Source organism: Lissotriton helveticus, chromosome 7 (genome assembly GCF_964261635.1).
Source record: "Lissotriton helveticus chromosome 7, aLisHel1.1, whole genome shotgun sequence".
Taxonomy (NCBI): domain Eukaryota; kingdom Metazoa; phylum Chordata; class Amphibia; order Caudata; family Salamandridae; genus Lissotriton; species Lissotriton helveticus.
Window position 1 is genome coordinate 1,155,478,323 of NC_136068.1, and position 25,384 is coordinate 1,155,503,706.

At 42.4% G+C, this 25,384-nt stretch overlaps 1 protein-coding gene across 1 annotated transcript in view; it reads left to right on the plus strand.

The window, feature by feature from the left end:
* Window positions 1-25,384, plus strand: part of LOC144769415 (cilia- and flagella-associated protein 337-like) — an 817,111-nt gene that overhangs the window by 102,892 nt on the left and 688,835 nt on the right. Inside the window, exons 6-7 of the mRNA XM_078653507.1 lie at window positions 11,338-11,384; window positions 13,921-14,058. Coding sequence (XP_078509633.1) covers window positions 11,338-11,384; window positions 13,921-14,058 — 185 coding nt within the window. The remainder of the gene's footprint in view (window positions 1-11,337; window positions 11,385-13,920; window positions 14,059-25,384) is intronic.

Sequence of the window (25,384 nt, forward strand, 5' to 3'; positions counted from 1 at the left end):
CAGTTACATGGCTCTATTGAGTTCAGCTTGACCACCAAAGCCTTGGCGATAATCCAGTCCAAGGCTTGTGTATGGGTAGGCCAGGTTCAGGCCTGGGTGAGTGATTGATCGGCAAGGAAAACTTTGACAGCGTTGATCTGGGAGTTATATGGGTAATTCCAGTGCATATTAAAGTCGCCGAGGAAAATGTCATTTGAATGAGGTGAGACCTTAGCAGTGATGTTTCCATGAGGAGGTCCATGTAAGTGTTGTTCCTGCCTGGGTGGTGGTAGAAGATGTGCAATTTTCATAGCTGAGAAGTGGTACTACTTATGGAGAGGGCAAGATATTCGCACAAATCCGAAGGCTCGGCGTGGAGTTCTGTGACGAGGAGGTCTGAGTGGTAGATGCAAGCAACGCCTCCTCCTTCTTAATTTGTCTGTCAGGTCTGGTGATGTAATAGTTGGGCGGGACCAATAGGTCAAGGCAAGGAGATGAGGATTGATTGAGCCACGACTCAGTTAGGATAGCTACATCAGTGTTGTGGTAAAGGATGAGGGCTGCGATGTCCGAAGTGTGTCTCCCAGCAGACTGGCAGTTAAGAAGGAGGCCGGAGAGTGGGGCATCAGAACGAAAGTTGTAAGAAGGGTAAGTTAAGGGAACTTCAGGTAAGTTGTTACTGTTTACCCCCCTGTTGCAGAGGGATGATAACCTGGTTGTGTTGATTGCAATAGTGGGAACCAGGCATTCAAGCTCCTTGTCAGGAAGATAGGGAGCGTCGGGGGGCTGAAGTAGGATGAGAGGAGGGATAGGGTCTCCTCCTCCGAGAGGTGATTAGGAAGTTTGCGAGGGCGAAGGTGTTGGTTGGCCAGCGGCATGGGCTGGAGAGTGGGTAAGGTGAGAGGAGGGGTTACAAAGTTAAGAGAGGGCTTGGAGGTGGCGATAGAGTGTTCAGTGAGGAGAAGGATGTTCTTCAGATCAGATAGGGCTTTCTGGATTGTCTGAACTATGATGGATGCACTGGAGTTCAGGGTTTCAAAGTCCAAGGGTAAGGGTTGAGCATGCGGGCAGGGGACCGTGGGGTCAGCATGGGGTCCATTGCCAGTGCGGGAGGCCGGGCGAGGGAGCTCGAGCCCCCTATGGTTGGGTTACTGGGAGGCCGGGAGAGAGGAAGGCTAGGCAGTCTCCGAGAGGAGGGGGGTCCGTGAATGTTGCGGGGAAAGATCGGTGAGCTGAGGGTAAGGTGGTTGTTAGTTTCTGGGTGAGAGGGCACGGAGCGAGGTTGGCTAGCCTGAGGTGGAGGTGAAAACCTAGTAGCTGATGCTAGAGGATGGGGGGGGGGAACATCACTGAACACCCTGGAGAAAAGGCTGTCTCCAGAGTTGGACTGAGAGGGGAGCACAATGGGAGGGTTTGTGCCAATCCGACCAGAGGGATGGAAAGAGGGTGTGGAAGAGGGAGAATCCGCAGCATTAGTAGGTCTAGGTGGGAGGCCCTTACTCTTGAGATTGGAGTTGAGTGGACCGGCGCTGCGAAGAGAGTCATGGGGTGAAAGGCCCAGGAGGTACGTAGGGGAGTTAAGAACTAGTTTCTTAAGGGTGGTGAAAACGTCGGCGAATTTATTGAGATTGGAGTCTGAGGCTTGGGTCAAGATGATGCCGTTTTTGTTAGCAGTAGTGGTAAGGTCGGCTTTAAGGGTGTGATGGCACGATCGTGAGTGTGGAACCATGGGGGGTGTTCCTGGCATTGTGTATGTTCAGCACGCTGGATAAGGTGGTGCGCCATTGTGCCGTTTTCCTAGAGTAGAAGATGAGGTCGTTGGTGATGATGCCCCTGTCGGCGTTGAAGTATAGGTCAGAGATCAGGCTCTCAGGGTGTCTTCGCAGGTGGGAGTGTTTAAAGGATTTTGCAGCGGACTTGAAAAGGTTGGGAGGGTAAGCAATAGAGAAGGACTTGCACGCAGTAGCAATCAGGTCAGATCCAGCCATAATGGGAGGATGGGTGGGAAGCCCCAGGAGGGCCCAGCAAAGCAGATATGGTAGGCACAATCAAATCGGGGAGCAGGCAGTGAAGGGAAATAGACTGGGTGCAGTGACGCATGGGATAGATTTGGATAGGATGAAATTAGGTGAGAGATGGGAAGGGAGAGTTAGACCTGCGGGGCTGCAGGCATCAGGGAGGGATAGGGGATGTGTCACACCTGAGTGATGGGTGTCCAACTATGGAGAAGAATCTGAGTACCATGGTGTCACTAAGGACATAAGCTGGCAATGAAACCTAGATGGTGGGCATGAAGGATCTCAGCCAACAGCCGTCTCGGCGTCCCGGAACAAAGCAGTATAACTGCGAAATAAAAACTTTCTAGTTTGGTGGCATGTCGCTTTGACACCACATGGCATTATTTTTTACTCAGAGAATTAGATTGAATTGTACACAATCTGTGAGGTATTGATTTCCCTGATAAAAGCTTTTTTCCATAATTGCTGCATCCACAGTATGATCCAAAGCTGACAACCTATAAGCACTGACAGCACAGCCTAACTGTGCCTAATGTTACTGCCACATGATCAGTCACACCCGACTCCGATGTGACAGAGGTTTATGCTAATATTTTAGCCGATATACACACAAAAGGAGATGGAGGAATGCTTGTGATTTGTCTAACCAGTGGCAGTCTCTCAGGGTTGCATTCCAAACAATTGTTCTTTTGCCCAAGTGTCATTTCAGATTAGACACAGTCTTGGACTTGCTCCAATAGGAACAGTCAAGGCCGAACTCCAATGCAGGTCCTCTCTAAACCAGATACCACTGGATACCGCCATTAGATGTGCCCTGCAGGCACTAGTAATTGGTGGTATCTTCAAACACAACTTAAAGGTAGTCTCCCCACCTCAATACCACATATGAGCATCGTTGAGGCAGAAACACAAGCACAGATATTGATTTTACCATAGACATCCAGATGTACAATATATATACTGCAAGGGGTGGTGATGGACAGAGTCTCTGAATTAAGCAGAATACTCTCACCCAGTCAAGAGATCAGGGCTAGATCCAACACCGTTTTTTAGCTCATTGCACCATCCCAGTTTCAGAACCTGGCTGTATGCAAATTAGTTTGTCCCTGGCCCAGTGCATCATGGGAACAGGGCAGACCAGACTACAAAAGCCAATTCTTACACTGGGAAGGAAACAAGCTTCCGGGGACCGGTTTCTGGCATTACAGCCGTCTTCGGCCCGGCTTGCTTGAATCCTGATGGTGCAATGAGCAAGGGACTCACATCTGAGTATACCCTTCCACGCTTAGGGTGGACAAAATTATTTACAACAAGGGGTGGTGATGGACAGAGTCTCTGAATTAAGCAGAATACTCTCACCCAGTCAAGAGATCAGGGCTAGATCCAACACCGATGATGCAGTGAGCTAAAAAACGGTGTTGGATCTAGCCCTGATCGCTTGACTGGGTGAGAGTTTTCTGCTTAATTCAGAGACTCTGTCCATCACCACCCCTTGTTGTCAATATATATACTGGTCAGCAATGGGGAACTTTGAGCAAGCTACGTTGAATGGAATTGTTCTGACACCTGGTGAGCTCCAAAGACAGAACACAACAAAAGAAGCATTTCATTAGCACCATAAATAGCTGGTATAATGTGGTTAAAATGTACTAACATAAATGTGTATTAAGAATATGGTACAATGCACTAAACACAGGAGCTAAACACTTTATAGGCATGATCTAAAAATGTCATTAATTTTATAATAAAACTATAGTCTTTGATAGTAAAACAGTATCTAGCAGTCTCCAAGTCAGATCTTATTTGTGCATTATTAAAAATTGGTCGCCAGTAGAATTTTCTTAAATACAAATGTTTTGGGAAAATACATAAAATGTGCATTAGAGTCTAAGATGAACATCCTCACAGTCAACAAGCAGACTTTCCTTTGAGAACTTGGTTCCACGCCCCCTTAAATTCATGGATAAGGATATATCTTAGGTATTTAGGATTAAGTTGAGCAGGCAGAGTGGATCTGATATATTCTTCATTGGAGAAACAAAGCTTTCTAAAACTAGATCCATATGTTTATGTTGCTTTAATGTAGCCAGGACTTTCTCCCTTTGCCTGCTGAGTAAGGTCCTTCGTAACATACATTTACGAGTCACTCGATTTAAATTAGCCAGTGTCTCCAAGTCAAGCAGAATATACTTTTCTAGAACCGTATTTGATGATGCAAAGTTCAATTCCAAAACCTTGTAGGATATATACTTAATTTCTGAGTATATTAAGGATTTTAAGGTTGTAGGATTGGCCTCCACGTAATTAGATGGATAATTCAAAGTAGCCCTGTGATGAAGTGACATTGTTTATCAAGATTAGGTATGACCGTACTATTTAACGCAGGCGATGCATAAGGTAAAGAAATAATACATTTCATATTTAACACTTTTAATGACGATTTAATTGCTTTACCTCCAAATAGTTTGGAAAATCTCATAATAGATTTAGTGATCATAGAAGATTTAATCTTTCTTATCTACAGCTGATTTATCCAAAATAGCATATTGTCAATCAAAACTTTAAGATAATCATATTGATTGGCTGTTTAAATTGTGGTATGTCCTAAAACCCTGGATGCAGTCTTTATTTTCTTTCCGAAGATAATGATTTTGGCTTTTGGTAAATTAGCAATTAGTCCATTCTCCGAATTAAAGTCATTTAAATGATGTAGCATTTCAGGAGTATAACTGTTTCACCAGATCATCATCATAGGCCAAATGTGTCACCCTCCTCCTTTCTCAACTTTGGTGATACTTTATGTTATCTGACAAAACGGTAACAAATAAGGAGAATAATAAATGGATGCAGCCTTGTTTAAGGCCATTCTCTGTGTAAAATTTAGATGACAAAACGTTGTCAGTAGAAAGCCTTACTTGTAACCAGGTATCTGTATGCAATTCAATAAGAAAGTGTAATAATGAAAGGTCAATCCCAAGAGTCCTGAGCTTAGTTCAAAGCCTTTAGCAATTCACCTTATCAAAATAATCAACATAGCAGGCGTACAGATCTTTTTGATTTTTAGCGATTTTTTTGAACTGCGAGTCAGTGCCTCGAAATTATCGACTATGGAGCAGCCTAGGTGGAATCTTGTTTAAGTTAATGTTATTAAACAATATTCTGTTGTCTAATGTGCCAAAGTATTTAGTAGGTGTATGACGAAAACTTTCCCCTTAAACCCTAGAGGGCTATTAAGTGATAACTGGTTGGATCTTGCTTGTATAAAGGATGAGTGACTGTGCTTTTCCATGATGCAGGAACCATCCCAATCGAGGTTACATTAAGAAACAGTTCAATAGCGAGCTTTAGAACGGCAAATAAAGTTTAACCAAGTCTATAGGAATGTCATTTGGTATCGCAGCTTTTGAGGGGCACAAGCTTTTAATTAATTTTGTTATCTATAATAGGTACAACTGATACAAAGTCTGGTGGATGTTCAAAAAAGGTACTGATGGTTGATTTTGTCCAGGGTCTTTATGTGGGAATTCCCATTTATTATTCGATAGATACAAGTCATTAGGCTGAAGAAAAATCCTGGAACCCTCTACAACCAAGGCCGAGAACGCCCTCTCATTGAGAGTTGAGATGGCATGCATTAATTTGGCCCTAGGTTTTTTTCTTGCTTATCATACTTTATTTCCTCTATTCTCTACTTTAGCTAGAACCTCAAATGTCTAGCTGATGTATCATGTTCCTTCGAAGGGACTTGTTTTAATGTGTGTCTAAGTGTCTTGCGAGGAATGCTTTTAGCATTACTTACTTCCTAGCTGATAGTCGTGTGAATCAAGTGCTATTTCGCACATTTGATAATTTTGCCATCAAAAGAGTTGAGATGCTCTCTAAGGTCTGTTACTAAATTCGAATCCAGTCCTTACTAAGGATGCTATAGGACTGTTCGTAGTCACAGAATGATCTTAATAGACAGAGCGTGTTTCTTAAATTCAAGGCTTTATTTTCGAACTTGGCCTATCATTTGAGTTTCTTTGAATGTATAACTGACATGCAATTGTTATTTGCGGTTTTCCTTGATTCTAGTTGGTTTACATTAATAGTAAAAACTATCTTCTGCAGGTCATGGTCACTTTCAGTCCTCTGTTTTATTGAAAAGCTCTTACAAGTTTGAAAGTTGAAGTAGTGAATAAAAGTATAATCGATTTTGGTGTGTGCAGTCAGGCCCCGAAAAGTTATTTTAGTTGCTTGTCATCTACTACCCTAGCATTAGGAGACCTCTAACCTTAATCAAGCAGGAAGTCATAAGTGTTTCCATTCAGACTATTTGGAAGCTGGGACTTCCCTGACCACAATATATTGGAGAAGGGGATATTATAGCTTAGATACGGATTCTTGGAGCTTGGGGTATAGGTTGCTGGTGCCAAAAAATAATGATTAAAATCCCTGGCTTTAATGATAAATAGCTGGTCCTATTTCCCCATATAAAAGTCAAGTTTAGCAATGGCAGCATTTTTTTTTTGTTTAAATTTGTTTATTGAGTTTCATAATTGCATTCACATCAGGTTACACTGTTGTATCACAGTACAGTTTTGATTCATTAGGTTTCCCATAGCAGGTCTGCATGTCTTAAATTAAAACATTAGGATCTTACTCGACATTACAAGGATGGATAAGTTGACCTAGTGAATATGTGATAAGGCAATTTACAACATAACATTACTATAACAAGGGAAATACCACATTGACTCCTTTTTTCAAAACTTCAGACATCGAAACAGTGCAACACGGTGGTCAGCTATGGCAGCATATTTATGTTTATTTTAAGAGGTGCGGCGGAAGTAGACGTTTATGTTCAAGGACATTGTAACATCACAGCGTTTTAATAAGGCTGCTAGTATATAATCAGTGAACTATTTACATTTGATTCTTTTCATATTAAGTGTGTTACTAATCTTGGTCAGCAACCTCACACTGGTTCTCCCCGAATCATTCTTCTTTGCCAAGATTTCATGGGTAGTAAAAATCGATATCAATGAATTTGACAGTTTCCATGTTTCTTGAATACACACAACACAGAGGTCGTTAAGGAAGGTTAGCATGTTCCCCTCTGTTAAATTTAATCACCTGTGAAAGCTTACAACATTCAAGGAATGTATAGATAGTTAACTAAAGGGACATGTCAAACTTTCAGAATCATTAGGCATTGGGGCTAATTGTTGAATTTAGTGGTTGACAGTTTAAGAGAGAGTTCTTTAGCCAAGAAATTGCTCGCTCGTTATGTAAAGATCCATTGGTTGTAAACTTTAGGTTTATAAACATTGTGTTTGAGTCAGGGGCTTTATAGTTTGGGATGGTTCGGGATAGGGAAATTAAAGGCATAGGATACTGTTTATACCTGAGCATATGAGGATATATTGGTTTTTCTACTTGTGAAAGTAATACTGCTTACTGGAGTGAAGAAGGTTACCATTGGGCCATGGCACCAAACCCAGCTGGGCTTTTCACTTAATACTAATGATAACGCCGGATTCCACTATAACATTTCTCTAAGAATACTCAGTCGACTGGATCTTTATTAACTGCTAATAAGTGTAAAGGGGAGAAACCATACATTCACGACTAACTAGCATGGACCAATCAAGTAAGACTTGGAAGGGATCACTGACTCCGAACTTCAATTTAGGGGTTTTGTTACAAAGCCAAAAATACCTGAACATACAAACACCTCATGACGAGGTTGTAAAAATACTTAGGCACACTTACAAAGTTCATCCTACGAATTAGTCTAATCCGGTGCAGCATAAAAAGAATGAGCAACTCCAAAAACACTAAGCAAGCAATAACTGCACCAACATCGATATTAGTCTTCATTAGTGGCTGAAAAAGAAATCCATTAATCTATCCCTACCCTATCACTAAAGTGGCATCCCTACTTAGCATTTCCCAGCAAGATCAAGAAAAGGTGTCAGTTCATGAAGACTTCCTAAGAAGTACACTCACGTTGTAAGGGTCAGTAGCCAAAGCTACAGAGTTCGTTCTAAGTCTTCCTTCTAAGAATCGATCCCTTCCTTCTACCCCTCTAACGGCTCTCTGCTAACTCATCCCTCTGGGCACAGTCCCTAATACAAAATGCACGATCGATAGAACACGCCCCTGAAACACCTCCAATGGCCAGGCACCTCTCGTAGGTAATGCTCCACCAAAACTTGTACTCAGTCCAGCGACGGTTGGTGTGTCCTTGAGTCTCAGGCTTCTTCAGCAAGAAAAAATATCGGCTCCCAATTATCGACATTCCTGAATACTATGTAGCAGGTCTCCTCCATACCTAACTCCTAAAACAAAGGCGTTAGTCTAATTAACGAGGACGGTGTTGTTGCACCTGCAACAGAACCATGAGATCAGAACAACCTTGCACGCACACGAATTTCGCTGACTTCCTCTAAATTAGAGCTTTACCAGAAGAAAATGCATTTCAGTCCTACACAAAACCAGCTAACATAAGAAATATGAATAGGCCTTTCATAGCACGAAAAAGCAAATACTCTAACTAGGCCTTTGACATCAATTTAAACACACATTTATAAATGATGCATCTGCAAGCACTACATTTCATCACATTTAAGGCACAATTAACCATTTCTACTTGTGCAGACTTTATGGTGCACGTTTAAATCTAATGCCTTACATTACACATGAGTTACTATAATAAGCGTTTGCAATGAACATCAAGAGTTACATGATTTCTTCTAAATGCCGTTTTACATTTCTTGAATAGCATGACTCATTCTAACATTTCATTTACCATTCATTATTACAACACAAATTACTCAATTCAATTCAAATTTGCTTTATTCGACACAAGTATCATAAAAGCATATGAACATAGTAAAAAAAACAATGTTACAGATTTTTACGATATACCCATTAAAACTATATACAAAAACTATTTACAATTTAATTTAAGAACACTTTGATATGTGCAAATAAGCAAAAACCTTCAAGTTAAAATAAAAGTCAATTAAAATTTAAAGGAAGGGAAAAAGATAAGAACATACTAACTAATTACTAAGTTAACACACATAAGAATATATGCGGGCACGGACTATCCATGAATATGATGTACCCCTACAAATTCCAGATTATCACTGCACTCTATCACTAATTCTCTCTTAATGGAGACTGGTTCAGTCCAACTCTGCTCCTATATCTCAGTCTTCTTCACTGATCCCACCAGTGCCAAAACAGACGGACACTTGTCTCTCTCTCACCACACACACGATTGACTAATATCATTCATGACCTGATGCGCACCAAAAGATGGCTGACGATGTGTGGAGGTGCACGGTGGAAAGAATTAGTATGGAACACGCCAGTACATCCTGCAGTATTATCTAGCAACCATCACCAGGTACTGACCCTGTCAGCTGGTATAAAGCAAGCTTGGAGTCCAACAAACAGTGCTCATTGGTACAGTTGCTCACGCTGGTAACCAATGTGCCCACAGTAATTGTCTGTGCAGCACAATAATTGGCTGAACTGCACAAGCTATCCATGATAAGCAAATCATAGCCCAGCTTACTGTGCACAGAATTCCCAGGCGAACCAGGAAATATGTTCATCAACATGATTGAGTGTGTGTGGGAGCATCTGAGAACAGTGCTAAAATTACGAACAAATAACCTCGTTGAAGAGGTGGGGAGATAAAAGGAAGAACTTGAAGGAAAGAAAGACAGTTGGAGGGGGAGGGGCAAGAGTGATGCAGCCCAGTGAGGGAAGTGGTGAATGAACAGGGAACCGAATAATGACTATTTGAATTCCAGCCCTCGCATAAAACTTTACTGGGACAAAATGTCATGTGTTTGATGCCTATGTAAGCAATGGCAAACCATGAAAACATATGGGAGCCAAAGACTAAAGTAAGCTGACCCAAATCCCACTCTCTCTGTGCTACTTCATTTACCTACTCTTTTTTTAACTATTAGTAACACACGTTCATTAGCAAAACCTAAAAGAGGCCAATAACTCCTCAAAGAAAATTGGTGCAAATTAATTTGAAGAGGTTTCAGCACCAACACAAACAAAATGTGCACCAAAGCATAATTCAGATTAGAAAGATCAATCTGGTTCATATGATTGTATCCACAAACTATCCAATAATATTAGTGCTTACGAGCAGAATGCTATACAGGGTGTTTTAGAATTGGGCTACTGAAATGACAAGCATGAAAAAGAGCTTTTGACAGCTTCCTGAAGCAGAGCCCTGACTAGTATAACAAGCATATGCAATGCAATCAGTCTTGCCTTTGGGGCCTTATATGTATTTTGCTATGCAGCACATTAGCCTGGATGCTGAAACATCTACCGTTCTTTAACATGGAAGGAAAGTGAGCACCAAACTGCATGACATGCCAGGTATGGGAACACATGGAGAGAAATATTTGCCTTTCATCAAGATATGTTTTTAGTATAAAATCAGGGCAGTTGTGGTCATATCATTGAAATTACAAGATTTGAAAAAAATATATATTATTGTCTGCGGGTGCTCGTGGAAGACAATTTCTATGGACTGGAATCTAGAGAATGCTAAAGTAATTCTGGTATATTACTGACTCTGCTGGTCGCTTTCTATCAAGAAAGTTAAATAGAGGCAGTTGCAAGAAAAATTTAAAAAAGAAAGTCCCTCAGCGGAACGCAATTCTGGTATTTTACTGGCCTCTACTGGTCGTTTCCTATCAATAGAGACAGTTGAACAGAAACAAGTCCCTAAGCAGAACAAGACAAGTACTAGGACTGATCTCCAGAGCCCACAAAGTGCATACACATATAAGTATATACTAAAGTATATACAAGAGGTCTCGAATGCTTGACCTAAAAAGTGATTTTGGCTTCTTTGACGATTCTACGTCTAGCTAAGGGAGTCTTGGATTGGTGGGGATGAGGGAAGGGGGGAAAAGTTTCAGAATAAAATAAAAGATGAATGTCAGTTGCAATAACCATATTCTATCCAAGGCGGGCCCTGTTCTTTTGTTACGATCCCTGCTCCTTGTGTTTTCACTATTTCTCCTGCACTTTGCTTTTAGTATTTTTTCTGTTAGCAATACTAAACACCTGGACACAAAACTGCATATTATTATATTGAAGAAGTTATATAGCCCATCATACCCTTGAAACCAGAAACATTCACCTTTCACATTCAACTAGTTTTACCATTTTTGTTCAACTGTAGATGTAGTAACTTGTAATTTGCCAGTTAACAGTACTGATCTCAAGCACACCACATTAAATATGGAATCATGCCAGGCTTTGCAGAAACATGCAATCACTTACTTCTTGGTTTATTTCTCTACAGCGCTGAACAATATTCCAACAACATTATACTACTGGCACAATGCAAAGGTATGGTTCTTTTTCTTTATATTATGTTATGCTACAAGCACATGTAGAGCACGAACACCACGCTCAAGAAACAATGCACTTTATAAATGAGATCTTCAACCCCCCTGCCACATTACTGAGCATTAAATACAACAGGTTAATGCCGGGATGTATCAAAAAGACAGCCTCAATTAGGAGTCCTGCGTTATTGGTACATTATGTACAGCAACCCGTATACTACAATACTCGTAATTTATTCATGCAATAAATAAAATAACACCAATTGAATTCAGAGGTAAGATATCACGATCAGCTCTTATCGACTAACTCATAACCCAGAAAGTCATGAAAACAGTAGGAGTGGCAGAATTTAACGAGGCACTCAAAACAGAGACCTAAGTTTGCATTACTGATATTTTTGGCATGTAGTGCAGTAAAGGGGTATATGGCGAAGTGGAGAAGAGTTTTGGACTGACACAAATACATTCTAGCTTTCACGTTTTAGGGTGTTTTATGAGGGTGAAAGCAAGAAACCACCTGGTGCAAGACCCTGGTTAAATCCAACCATATCTGCTACACCAAACAGGGTACCTCAAAGTTCCTTCAGCTGCTCAAAGAAAACCTCTGTCATTTACAACATTCAAGATGCTACATCCACACCCCAAGAACTATTCCAGATGATCCTTCTCTCTTTTCCTTTTATAGAGTCTTCATTTCTCTTCTCGTATGACTTCAACAGTATCAGTGGAAAGTGGGCAGCTCACTAATATTGTCACTTTGCATAACTGAGAAGGGGCACATCCACTCCCCATTTAGAATTTCCAATCACATATATCCAACTTAAAAGAATGAATGGGTCACAATATACATTCAAAGTAACACTTGCGAGAGTTTAAGAAGGTTCTCCAGTAGAAGACCAAAGCTCAGAATAATCTGTCTCTCCTCCACCCATCCCTCATGGGTTAGGTAAGTATTGTTGCACAATGGTGCAATAAGGGCCGACTTTAGAACAGTGCGAACGGTGCGGCCGCACTGGGTGCTGACCTGGAGGGGGGGGGGCACTGACCTGATGGTGGGGGCGCTGTGTTTAGAATAAGTTAAGATTTAAAAGCACCGGCTGCAGAGTTCCTTGAGCGTTCAGCTTTCTGGCAGCAATATCAAGATAACTCTTGTGATTAATGTTCAAAGAATAGATCTGTATTTTATGTGGGCAGCTGAGTGCAAAGAATAGATCTGTATTTTATGTGGGCAGCTGAGTGGATCAGTAAAGCCAGCCTTTACCAGCTCTTTAAAATAAACTAAATGTGTATGAGAGAAGGGCTATGGAGACATGAGGGGCATTTTTGCCGGGGGGGGGGGGGGGGGGTGGGGGGGGGTAGTGATGGAATCCGAGGAGGAGGTCAGGGAGGTGGGAGACACAAATAAAGATTGTTGCACCGGGCACCACCAGCACTAATATCCCTAGGCGCAGTTCTATCTAGAAGGAAAGCAGCTTAATGTCACCAGTGCTGTTCTAGCAGACTTCACTAACAAGACACAATGTGCTGCAAATTATGCTGCAGTTTTGACAAAAGAGTATTTTTCATGTGTGGGAAAAGATGCATTTCCTTCTGCTTACAACTCTTCCGGTGCATCTCAGGCCTCCCTATGCTGTCCCACAGAGGCATTATAATTCACCCAAATACATTCATTGGCATCAATCAGCCTAAGAGTTCTCTCCTGCAAGCTTGCCTTTAAAATCTCATCACTGGGTACACAGCATGCATCATCTGAGGAGGATTGGCAACACTTGAAAGTGAATGCGCTAGAGCAGCAGCGGCCCCCCATCAGGGCAGGGGAGTATCGTCTCCCTGTGGCCAGTGCAGCAAAAGTGAAAAATAAAATGGTAATGAAATGAATTACCCTTTTATTTTTCTCTGCTCCGAGCCCGAGCAGTGTTTGGGGGTGGGGTATTGGTGCTGGCAGCAAGGGAGTGGCGCTCACTCCAGTTTACACTGTGCAAGTCACATTGGCTGGCTGTCTTTCGATGGCCAGCCTGACATTCGCAGTGTAAACCTCTCCCCTTAGCTGTCTCAGGCAGCTGGGTGCAGAGCAGGCACAGGCCTTCTGTGCCTGCAGGAGCGTCGACGCAACACACTCCATCCAATCCTGGTGCTGCTCTCATGCTGCTCATCTGCAGCATGAGCGCAGCATTGAGATTTGCAGAAGGGGGTTGCATGAGGCTCCATGAGGTGCTGTCGCGCTGAAGGCATCCAAGAAAAAAGAAGAAAACACGGAGGAAAGTCAAACACGTAGAAGAGCGTGGGTAAGTGCATTTTTTATTGATCATCTTTTTGGTCCCCACTCAGTTTAGCTCTCAGTCCTCTCGATGCCCCCCCACCCCTCCCCCCCCCCCCCGGGCCCCCGGTGTTGAGGGTCACCGCCTGCCACTGTAGCACAGGTGGTGTTCAAGGGGCAATGAGCTATGCAGTGCATTAAAGGGGCTACAGGATATGTCAACCAGTTGGAAGGATGTGCAGGTGTACTCTTGTGCTCTAAATTGTATTTGTTTTTTAAGTCTCCAAGCAGAGGCTCACTGATGATCTGGGGGGACGACCATGGAGGTTTGCACCTGCTCTGGCTGCTTCACCCTCATTCCGGAATTTTCCAGAAGCCATTTACTGAACAGCCTGGACCACAAAATATTTTCATACAGGTGGGTGGTGGACATTTTTCTGTCCAACTTGTCATTTGGTCACTTTTAACTTGCTATATTTTACGCAGCTGCTTAATGCAAATGGAAGGCTGGAGGGTTGGACAGTTTGTCGAGGAGATCTTTGCCAAATAATTGAGGGCCCTGAATGCAGTGTGCTCAGAACAGACCTCAGTCATGCCCACCATTATTTAACAAGCATTTATGAATGAACTAGGTGTGGCCTCATCCAACCCTTTCTGAAAAACCCAGTCATTAACAATCATCAAGGTGATTCCAAATATAATGTCTGAGACCTTTAGATATTGCTGTCAGTTTGAGCTAGCTACAGCATTCCAGCGCCGACACAAACAAAAAGTGATAGGGAGGGTGGAGGGGGAGTGTGAGAGGGCAAACAACGGGGGTTAATAATTTAAAACAAAATAAGACTTACCTTTACCTGCCAGCTGCCTCACGCCTCGGTGTTCCTGTGCTTCCTGGTCCCACCAGACACTGGAACAGCATCTGAGACCACTTGTGCAATTCCTGCGCTGCTCTCATGCTATGAAAGCAGCACGGGGATTGGCCTGAGCATGCTGTTTTAATGCTCACCCAGGCACAGGGGGGCCAAACAGACATGCCTCTTTAAAGTGCACATACCACTCTGTTGCTCCTCCCTCCAATGGCCTGGCCCTACCTCTCCCGACACACACTGGTTCGGCCAGCAGTTGAAAACTTAAACCATAGTAAAATAGCATTTTATTTTTCAGCTGCTGGCTCTAAGCCAATGGGCTGACTCTCCTCCTCCATTGGGGAAGAGCCACCGCTGCTGCATTCTAGGATACATTTTTTTTTTTATCAGGGCTCTGGACTAAAATGTCAGAACTCATAGACGTTGTGCCACACAATTCCTTATATGCTGCACATCAGTGACAGGTGATGCAGACACTATTTGAAAAGTGGTTTCGACCACTCAGTGCCTACAAACGCTGTCGCAGACCTGGCACACCCAGGCCAATAGCTTAGTTTCTTCCTGTGGTGCTGTCAGTCACATATTGTTTTGCACAGTGGTAGGCCGGGTAGCATCAATGGGTGTGGGAAGCCCAAAAACGCCTTTTACATTATTTAGAGAAAGAGAACTATTGGGACAGAGACCATTTGAGAAGCAAAGTAATGGCAGCATTATTTATGAATTTAAAATGTTTACATTTGGAGAAAATTTGTTTAGAACGGTTCTCATTTGTCATTCTCCCACATCAGAAGATAATCCTTGCAAAATCCAGACAAACCTGTGTTACTCTCCTTTAGAAGTACACCTGCTATATTTGCTGCGGTGTTTAATGACACTATGTTGATCTTGGTGGAGAGAACCGGAGAAACATAACCAAAGTTCCAAGGAATAGGGATGAGAGCATGAATAGTCCTAAACAAGCTTTAGTCTGGTTAAGATTCAAAGCAGGCAACGAATATGATCTCACTAAGCCCCATCATCAAAGTTTATCGGTCTGATACCCTACCTGAGGAGACATAGCACATGCCCACCTTTTACCTGTGACCTGGAGGAATACTGTGAACACAAATGATAGGTGTCCTAGGCTGATGCCTCAGGCATACTATTCCTGGGACAAACATTCGAGCAGGCGGGCGTCCATACTAGGAGGTGAGGAAGCTGTTGAGGCTGCCACTTCAGGCTTCACCCTCGGGCACTGGTATGGGGATGGGAGGCCAAGGTGAAATACTTCCCTGGTTGTGCTTCAAGTACAGCATAAAGTTGGGCTTTAGCATGCTCCTGGGGCCAGATCCTTAGTGTCAGATGAGCGCTACATACGTGTCGGAGGTGGGGACAGGCTGGTTTGTTAGCCATTAACAAGGAGACATTAACAAGGAGACACCCGGCTCTTCCCTAGGTACCCATCGAGCAGCAGGATTTCCTTCTTTTACAACTATGCTGCAATTCTATCAGCAGAAAGAGTTGTTCTCCGTTTAGTGGTGCCTGAATGGTGTTTGCTTTTTCCTACGTGGAAATGCTATGGTTTTTTTTCCCAGGTACGATGGTACACATCTTGTTGACTTCCCACCAGATATTTCAGGACAAACCACCGCATAACATTTACCCTCAATCACACCTAAAAAGGTGGAAAGAAGAAAAACAAGAGAAATTTAAACATTTCCCCTCATTACGCCTGCTCTGAGAAGGCATCATTTTTGGCCATGGCCCAGGTTCACATGATATACTTGTGGTTACTATGCATGCGATTCCCTAACAATTGAGGTACGACAAATGACTTTACCTCTGCATGTCTTCTTTTTTTTTGTGTTGAAATTTTTTATTAAGAACATTTTAGATAAAGCACAAATGCAGATACATATGCAGAGGATAAAGTGAAACAAAACATAATTTGAGGAAATAAGTTATAAAATATAACAGAGGAGGTAAAAAACAACAAATCCTCTAGAATTCATAGGGCAAGAGTAAGGATAAAAGAAAAGGATAGAAAGAAAAAAAGAGAAAAGAAAAAGGAACTAGGAACTAAAGGAAAAGATAGATTAGAAGAAAGAGAGAGAAAAAAGAAGAAAGGCCCCAGAGTAACGAAACTAATTGAGAAGTGAAATGGAAGGAAGAAAAATAAGAATAAGCGTAGGAGGGAAAAATAAAAAAGAGTGAACATGGTGCGAAGAAGGTGGACTTAAGAAGGAAGAGCAGCCGTAGAAGAATAAGGAGTAGAGACAGAGTCATCATCCACTGTGGTTTCTAGGAATGGGGACCAAACTTGGAAAAAAATGGAAGCTTGATCCTGCAAATTATAAATTATACGTTCGTAAGAAGCTGTTTGGACCATTGCCACCAACCACTCCTCCTGAGAAGGAGATAATGAAGATTTCCAATGACGCAATATACAAATTTTTGCCGTGGCTAGAGCAATATGGAGGAGACGAGTCTGTGGTTTAGTAAACTTTGGAAGGCCACGAAAGTCATGTAAAATTATATTTGCCGAGGTAAAGGGCAAGGGCAATGACATAGAATGAGCCAAAGTCGTTCGTATAAAAAGCCAAAATGATCGAGTACGAGGACACTCACAGATAATATGCGTGATATCACAACCGGGAGCAGAACATCTCCAACACAAAGAATGCGAAAGTAGCTTAGCATGATGTAATTTGACCGGGGACCAGTGCCATTCATGGAGAATTTTAAAAATACAGAATTTGCGGCGAGCTTCTCGAACACCCTTATGTAAACCTTCCAAAATGAGATCCCACTGAGTGTCTGAGTATAGCACAGATAGGCGTGATTGCCATTTTAGTTGAAGAGCTTTTGAAAGGGGTTGCGAAAAAAGAGGATGTAAGAAAGTCTTGCAAAGACCAGAAGTGACACCCTTAAAATTCCCCCATAAATTCAGATAGGATAAAATAGGAGAAGCGGACAACAGCTCAGGTGGGGAACCTAGATGTTTTGTGATAGCTTGTTGAAGATGTGAATAGTTAGAGGATTGTGTGGGTGATAGATGGAATTCCTCACTGAATTGGGGAAAGGATTTAAAATTGTCACCAAGGAACAGTTGTTCCAAGGAGTGAATACCTGCTTCCTGCCACAGAGGCCAGGACACAGTGCTACCTCGAACCCGAATAGCCGAGTTAGACCATATAGGAGCGTTAAAATGAAGCCGCAAGTTAGATTTAAGGATACGATGACTTCTTTGCCAAGACTTATACATAGCAGATAATATAGGATTTTTGGGGTCAAGAGAACTGGAACCCTTGCCATAAAGAAGGGAAAAACCAGGGCCAGAAGCCAATAAATGGCGTTCAAGTGGAACCCATTGAGGGATGTCTTTAGACTTAGGTAAAAAGAAAGAAAGATGGGAAAGATGAAGGGCAAGGGAATAATGCTCGATAGAGGGAAGACCCGAACCACCCTGCAATTGGTGGGATTTTAATTTGGCTAAGGTGAGACGCGGTTTAGCTGTATCCCATATAAAAAAAAAATATTTTTGAATCAATGGACCGAAGAGTAGCCAAAGGGATAGTCAAAGGGAGCATACCCAGAACATAAAGAAAACGTGGTAGGATGACCTTCTTAATCGCCTGAACCCGTCCCCAAAGGGATAAACGCAATGCCTTCCATTTATCGAAATCTCTTTGCATTTGCGCAATTAAAGGAGTTAAATTGTCCGTGACAACGTTATCCAATCCCCTATTGAGGAGTATCCCTAAGTATTTAAGCCGAGAAGGTTGCCAATGAAATGAAAAAACAGAGATTGCATCCTTTGTAGTACCAATGGACATAGGTAAGGCTTCGCTCTTATCCCAGTTTATCTTATAGCCAGAGAAAGCAGAAAAATCATCGATGACACGGAGGAGAGCAGGGAGAGAACGTGAAAGATCAGTGAGGGTGAAAAGAATATCATCCGCATATAAATAAATTTTTGAGAGACCAATTGGAAGAGGAACGCCCACCACAGCAACCGATTGACGAATTGCAGCAGCCAGAGGCTCCATAGCCAAAAGGAAAAGAAGAGGGGAGAGTGGACAGCCTTGACGCGTGCCCCTCCGGATAGGAAATGAAGTAGAGAGAAAACCTCCACAGTTAACTTGAGCAGATGGGCCATCATAAAGTAGTCGCACTTTAGCGATGAACTGATCTCCTAATCCAAATCTTTGCATTATGGTAAAAAGGTATTTCCAGTCAATACGGTCAAATGCTTTTTCAGCATCCAAAGAAAGAAGTAGGGCATCATCGGCAAGATGCTTAGCTGACCAAAGGGCATGGGAAAGAGTGCGTAAGTGGTTTCGAGAGGAACGACTGGGAACAAAACCTACTTGGGAATTATGGATTAAAGAAGGTAATACCTTGCGGAGTCGTGATGCGAGAATGGTAGCAAGAATCTTAACATCAGAATTTAAAAGAGATATAGGACGATAACTACCACACAATAGAGGATCCTTGCCAGGTTTTGGCAAGACCGCTATGATGGCTTTGTTAGAAATAGAACCAAGAGAAGACTCCTCCTCGGCTTCCCCAAAGGCAGCATGAAGAGTATCAATCATATTCTGACCAGTCCATTTAAAAAACTCAGGAGGAAAACCATCATCTCCTGGAGCTATATGATACGGTAAGACAGATACAGCTGAGGAAATTTCCTCCTTCGTAATAGTTCCCTCAAGTAGAGCCCTACCCTCATCGGAGAGTCGCGGAAGATGTACGTCATCTAGAAATTTAGACATCGCTAGTGTGTCTACCTGAGTGTTTGGGGAGTAGAGAGATCTATAAAATGAGGCAAACTCCTCAACTATCTCTTGTGCGCGAGTAAGGATAGCACCACCACCCGATTTGATTGCTGGGATCGCCATAGCAGCTTCTCTTTGTCGCAACTGCGCAGCCAATAACTGACCAGCTTTTTCCCCCTGTTCGTAGTGACGACCTTTCATCTTTTGTAAGGCATATTCCGCTTTAGAAGTAAAAAGGGTATTGAGGGACATGCGCGCCTGTTCCAATAACTTTCGGTTTTGGAGAGTTGGTTTTGAGATATATAATTGAGAGAGTCGGCGAATATCCTTTTCCAGATCAAGTTGCTTGGCAGCGTTCTTATTATTATAAAGAGCAGCGTCCCGCATAAGTTGACCTCTGATGGTTGCCTTAGCAGCTGCCCAGATCATTCTTTTAGAGGAAACAGAATCTTCATTATTGAGAAGATAATCACTTAAGTGGGACTGCAAAAGAAGTTTACCCGTTGGCGTTTTATATTTGTTGACATTCAAACGCCACGATTTGCGCCCCGGACTCATAAGACCCAAATCTAGAGATAGAAGAACAGGGGAGTGATCAGATATAGCTGCTTCTAAAATCTTGGAATCAGTAACCAATCAAACTGAATGTTGCGAAAGAAGAAAGTACTCAAGGCGCGAAAACGTACCGTGGGTAGAAGAAAAAACGTGTATTCTTTATCCTGCGGGTGACTTAGTCTCCAGTGGTCAACAAGACTAGTGTCAGCAAGAATGTCACAGAGGATGGCTCTATCCGAAGTGTTGATAGTGCCAATGCAACCTGTTCTGTCAAGAGCAGGATCCGGTGCCAAATTCCAATCACCACCAATGAGAAATTGAGAAGCATTCATTTCCGTAAGAAGACGAATAAGACGAAGGAAGAATTGATTTTTGGGACCCAGTGGAGCGTAAACAGAAACAAGACAAATAAAAGAGTTCCCAATTTTCAATTTGACAAATACATATCGGCCATCTGGATCAGTCCATGTCTTAATAATTGTAAACGGAAGTGATTTCCGAAAAACAGGATGGCCACCCCACACTTACGAACAGGGTTAGGATTGGTGGGATCAGGCTTGGAAACACTGCTATGAATGACTTTACCAACCCAATCCCTGCTAAGCTTACTAGATTCAACATTGTCCAAATGAGTTTCCTGTAGTAAGGCGATATCTACATGTTTAGAATGCAAGTAGGAAAAAACTTTCTTGCGCTTGATATAGTGAGTGAGCCCATGAACATTCCAGGAAATCACCGACAGTGGATGAATAGAAGACATGACAATAGGATTAAACAAGAAGATAATAAGAAAAAGAAGAAAAGAAAATAAAGAAAGAAAAGGAATAGAAAAAAGTTGTTACTCTGGATGGAAGAGGAAAGGAGAAGAGAAAAAGAAAAAGAAAAGGAAAGGAAAGGAAAAAAGGATTAAAAAGGCAGAGTGAAAACTGGAACAAGCAAAGCGAATAGAAATAGAAAGAAAAAGTATTAAAACTAGAGAGAAGAGAAAAAGAGAAAGAAAGAAAAAGAAACCTAAACTGTTAACTACGGGTCTGGGTGCACCTACAGCAACAACGCCAAGGGAGGTCAGACCCCCTTCAAGCAAAGAAGAATAGGGGTCTGGGGGAGTAACTGTTAATACGAAATATTATAAAATGTATTTAGAACAAATTTGCAACAACTAAAGTTGGAAAACATACAATACGTTCATGGAACATAGTCAATATTGCATAAAAATTATTAGAACATGCTGGGAGATACATATAATAAGAGAAGAATATGAGGAGAAAGAAAACAAGGAAAGTGAAATAAGAAATATAAGAAGTGTGAGAAGTGAAGTAAAAGAAATATGAAAGTTAAATAAGATGTAGAAAGAGGTCCGGTGCCATGATAAGGAGGGGTAAAAATGCATATGAATAGAAGCATGAAGAACAGCAGAACGCATTAGCATTTAAAGCAGGATGAAGGAAATAAATAATGTCAAATTTAACAGCAAGCATAGCGTCAAGGGGAAAGGAATGCATCGGAAAAGGATTGCCATGTATAAGATAACAGCTGTGAAGGAAACCTGTGATCAGGTATAGACTCTAAGGAGGCTAAATGGCTAACGGAAAAATATAAAAGAGCAAGAAAGCATAAGCCACAATACGAAAACTGTGAAAAAAAGTGACCATACTACAAAAAAGGGGAACACGACGTTAATATAAAACCCGGGCGAGAACAATAGGATGAGAAGAAGAGAAGACATAGTTAATGAAAGGAACCAAACATGGAAAGGTAACAGACCAACAATGTCATAGAAAAGGAGGGAAAGAAGGGAGGAAAAGCCACAAAATCATAGAACAGAAGAGAAACAAAAGAAAATGGTCAAAGACGATTTAAACATAGAGAAACAATGAAACAAAGTGACATCATATATAAAACCAGAGTAAGTAAAAAATGAAACATTTAGCAATAAGCGCAATAACAATAACATAGCTAGGGGAATGAACTTGGGAAAAATAAAGGTCTCCTGTGAAATGGGAACAGCCTTATAACGTATAATAAGCAAAGCAGAAAAATGATTAAATAACCACAAAACTGAAAATCACATAGTAGCAGTAAATATATAGAAGAGCAACAGGTCATAGAACACTACAGAAAACATTAATGAAAAATTAACCTTATTATACCATGCAATAAACTCTCAATGTATTAAGCGAGCAACAAAAGCATTGTGGACAGTAAACTCTGTTATAAGCTTATACAAGGAGAAAATTATTAAAGCATTAAAATAATTCAGTCAGCATCGGATTGTGTCTTAAGAGGCGATCTAGACTTGTCTCTTTGCTGCGTGTTAGTGTGAGAAGAGACAGAGCGTAGAGCCGAGTCCCTGTCATCTTGAGAGCGAGGCAGGCGAGTAAGATCTCTGCCACGTTGTCTAGAGTCAGGAGATGTATATAAATGGGACGTTGATGGATTCGTAGATGAAGGCTTGGATTGAGAAGATTGGGCATTGGAAGAGGACTGAGTTTCCATATCATCGGACCTGATACTATCCAGAAACTGCTGTAGAAGCACAGGGTCATAATAGTCTTTGGACTCACCATTCCTAGTAATACGAAAACGTGCAGGTTCAAATAATCCATATTTGATGTCCATTTGACGCAACTGGGGTCGCATGGAAAGAAACGCCTTCCTTCGGTCATTTGTTTCTTTAGAGAAGTCTGCAGCCATATGAATGGTATGACCTTGAAACAGAAAAGAGCCACGTGTACGGGCCATTGATAGGATCTGTCTGGTTTGCGCATGCCGAAGGAAACAGGCAATGATTGGTCTAGGCCTTGCAGAAGATCCAGAACGTGGTGGGCCCAGTCTATGAGCGCGTTGGAGCTCAAGAGGAGGAGTAAAAGAAATGCCAGTCAGAGTGGGAAGGGCATCACAAAGAAAGGACTTCATGTCGTGTTTTTCAATATTTTCTGGAAAACCAAAAAAACGGATATTGTCTCTACGACTGCGATCTTCCAAATCAATGATCTTACTGTGGAGGAAGAGTAGGTCTTGATCCGAACCCTGAACAGAATCCAGTTGACCCTCTATGTCCATTATTTTAGAGTCAATGACGTCAATCCTGGTGTGAAAAGTAGTAAGTTCTGCCCTGATAGACTTAGTTTCTGCAGTTAATGAAGTCATAGCAATATCTAGGCCCTCTAACCGTCGATTGACCCCAGAAAGTTCTTGTAAAATGCATTGCATCGTGTCAGAAAGAGATTTATCACTCTGAGGTAATGCAGCTTGCGACGAAAGAGGTGACGTAGAACCATTTCCTTTAGCTGTCAAGGAAGAGGATTGTTTTACCACTTCATTGAAAAGTGGTTGTTTAGGCCCGCGATTACCATTCCTACTGGTAGACATGACTCTGTATCGTTGTAACGGTGGTCTGCAATAGCGAATGGAGGAAAAATTGGAATATTTGGAATATGAAGCAATGATGAGGCCAGAGGTGCATCAAAGTACAGGGAGATAAGAAGGTGTATGCGTACAGCAGCATACAGCAAATGCCTGCTTCCTCTGTTATAAGCGGAACTGGTACAGTGTCACAGTAGGAAAACATAGGACATATTAAAGAGGAGTAAGAAAGCTGTTGGCGTCAAGTTACTCTGACCCTAATAGTATGTATGTCCTTTAATACAACTGAAGAAAAACGCCAAAGCCAAGTGGTGACAGTCAAGAAAGAAGATGAAACGGTACTGCTGCAAGTAATTCTGCCCGTATCGGCAACGTTGGCTGTTGGCCGTTTAAGGGACAGTCATAGCCTGATTCTGCAGGTGATAAGAATTATTATAGAATAAAAAGTCATGTTATTAGACACCTGCAAGCCTACTATTGCACTTGGACAGTAGAACACAGGTAACTATGAGAAAGCATTTCAATATAATGACGAGTATGCCAGTTCTAAAGACGACCAATCTTTTCCCTGCTTATGGTGTCTTTTTCATTATAAATCGCTGGTAATTTCGAGAAAATCATTATGGCAAAATCCTGAGGAGGGCGCTGTGTGCTTAAAAAGAGAGGCAGGAGCATTCAGAGAAACAGTTTGTGGTAAAGCTCGCTCACATCGTCTGAGGGGGGGCGCGGCCTACAATCCAAGGAGGCGCGGCCCTGTAGTAATAAAGACGCCGCCCTCGCTGAGGAGAGGCACGGCGTCATAAGCGCGCGAAGACCGCAGTGCGCGTCGTTGTGACCAGCCTCCTCACCGTCTCTCCATCATCTCGGGAGCGGGAGCCGTCAGCTGGAAGAGGAAACCACCGGAGCAATGCTCATGCCATGCCGAGTGCAGGAGTCGTTCTCGAAATGACCCACACAAGCAGGTAAGTGCAGAAAGCACTTCAGGGGTCTATCCCTCGGCGGAGCTGTCTTAGCAGGCGGCCATCTTCCTGCGCGGCCAGACCACGCCAATCCCTGCATGTCTTCTTAATCTCCAAATGTTAGAAGAGTAGAAGGGAGTAACTCACGTTGTGTAGCAGTCTAACAGACTATTGACCGATTCATTGATGCATTGAAAGAGTCCAACCAATGCGCCAACAGTAGTGCTATAAAGTGATATGCCAGCTGTTGCCAATCTGTGGCAAAATATACACGTCCTTTTACTTTTTAATGTCTATGTTTCCACTCTAGCCCCGATAATTCGAACCTTTGGCTTCAGCCTCACAGCTTATGCGGACGACACGCAGATAGTTGTGTCTTTGATGCCGGGGGACTTAGACAGCACGGCGGATAGGTTCAAAGGCTGCATGCGAGAAGTGGGTGCTTGGATGGCTCAAAACTGTCTTAAATTAAATTCTTCGAAGACAGAGGTGCTACTCTTTGGCTCCAAAGATAACTTCTGGTCACCGAGATGGTGGCCTGAAGAAATGGGAAACCTGCCCGCCCCAGTGACTAAGGTGAAAAATCTCGGCATTCTGGTGGATGACTCATTATCTTTTAAACCTCAGATTAATGCCCTGATATCATCCACCCATTTTGTTCTTAAAACAATTAGGAAAGTGCTACCATTTTTGGAGCAAGAGCATAGAAAAACAGTGGTCACCGGTCTAGTTCTATCTCGGCTAGACTACTGTAACAGCCTTATGCTGAACGCCCAAGTCGGCATATTAAATAAACTACAGACATTACAGAATGCTGCCGCTCGCCTGATAACAGATACACCTAAATTCGCATCTGTGGCACAGGACCTGGCAAAACTTCACTGGTTGCCAGTGCGGAAATGAATTACCTTTAAGTCACTTTGTGTGGTCTTCAAAGCACTTCATGATCTGGGCCCCAGATGCATGAAGGAACTATTTCGCTGGTATAAACCGGCAAGATCTCTTAGATCAGGTCAGCAGGCATTGGTATCTGTCCCTAGAGTCAAGAGAGCAAGATGGGGAGGCAGGAGCTTTTCCTTAGGAGCGGCAGTAGCCTGGAACAAGCTTCCCCTCCACATTAGACAATTGCCTGATCTTCTGTCTTTTAGAAAGGCACTGAAACTCCTACCCACACACACTAGTTTTAATCGGTTAGCGCCAGGACACCTCCGGGTAACAGAGCGCTCTAGAAATGTAAAAAA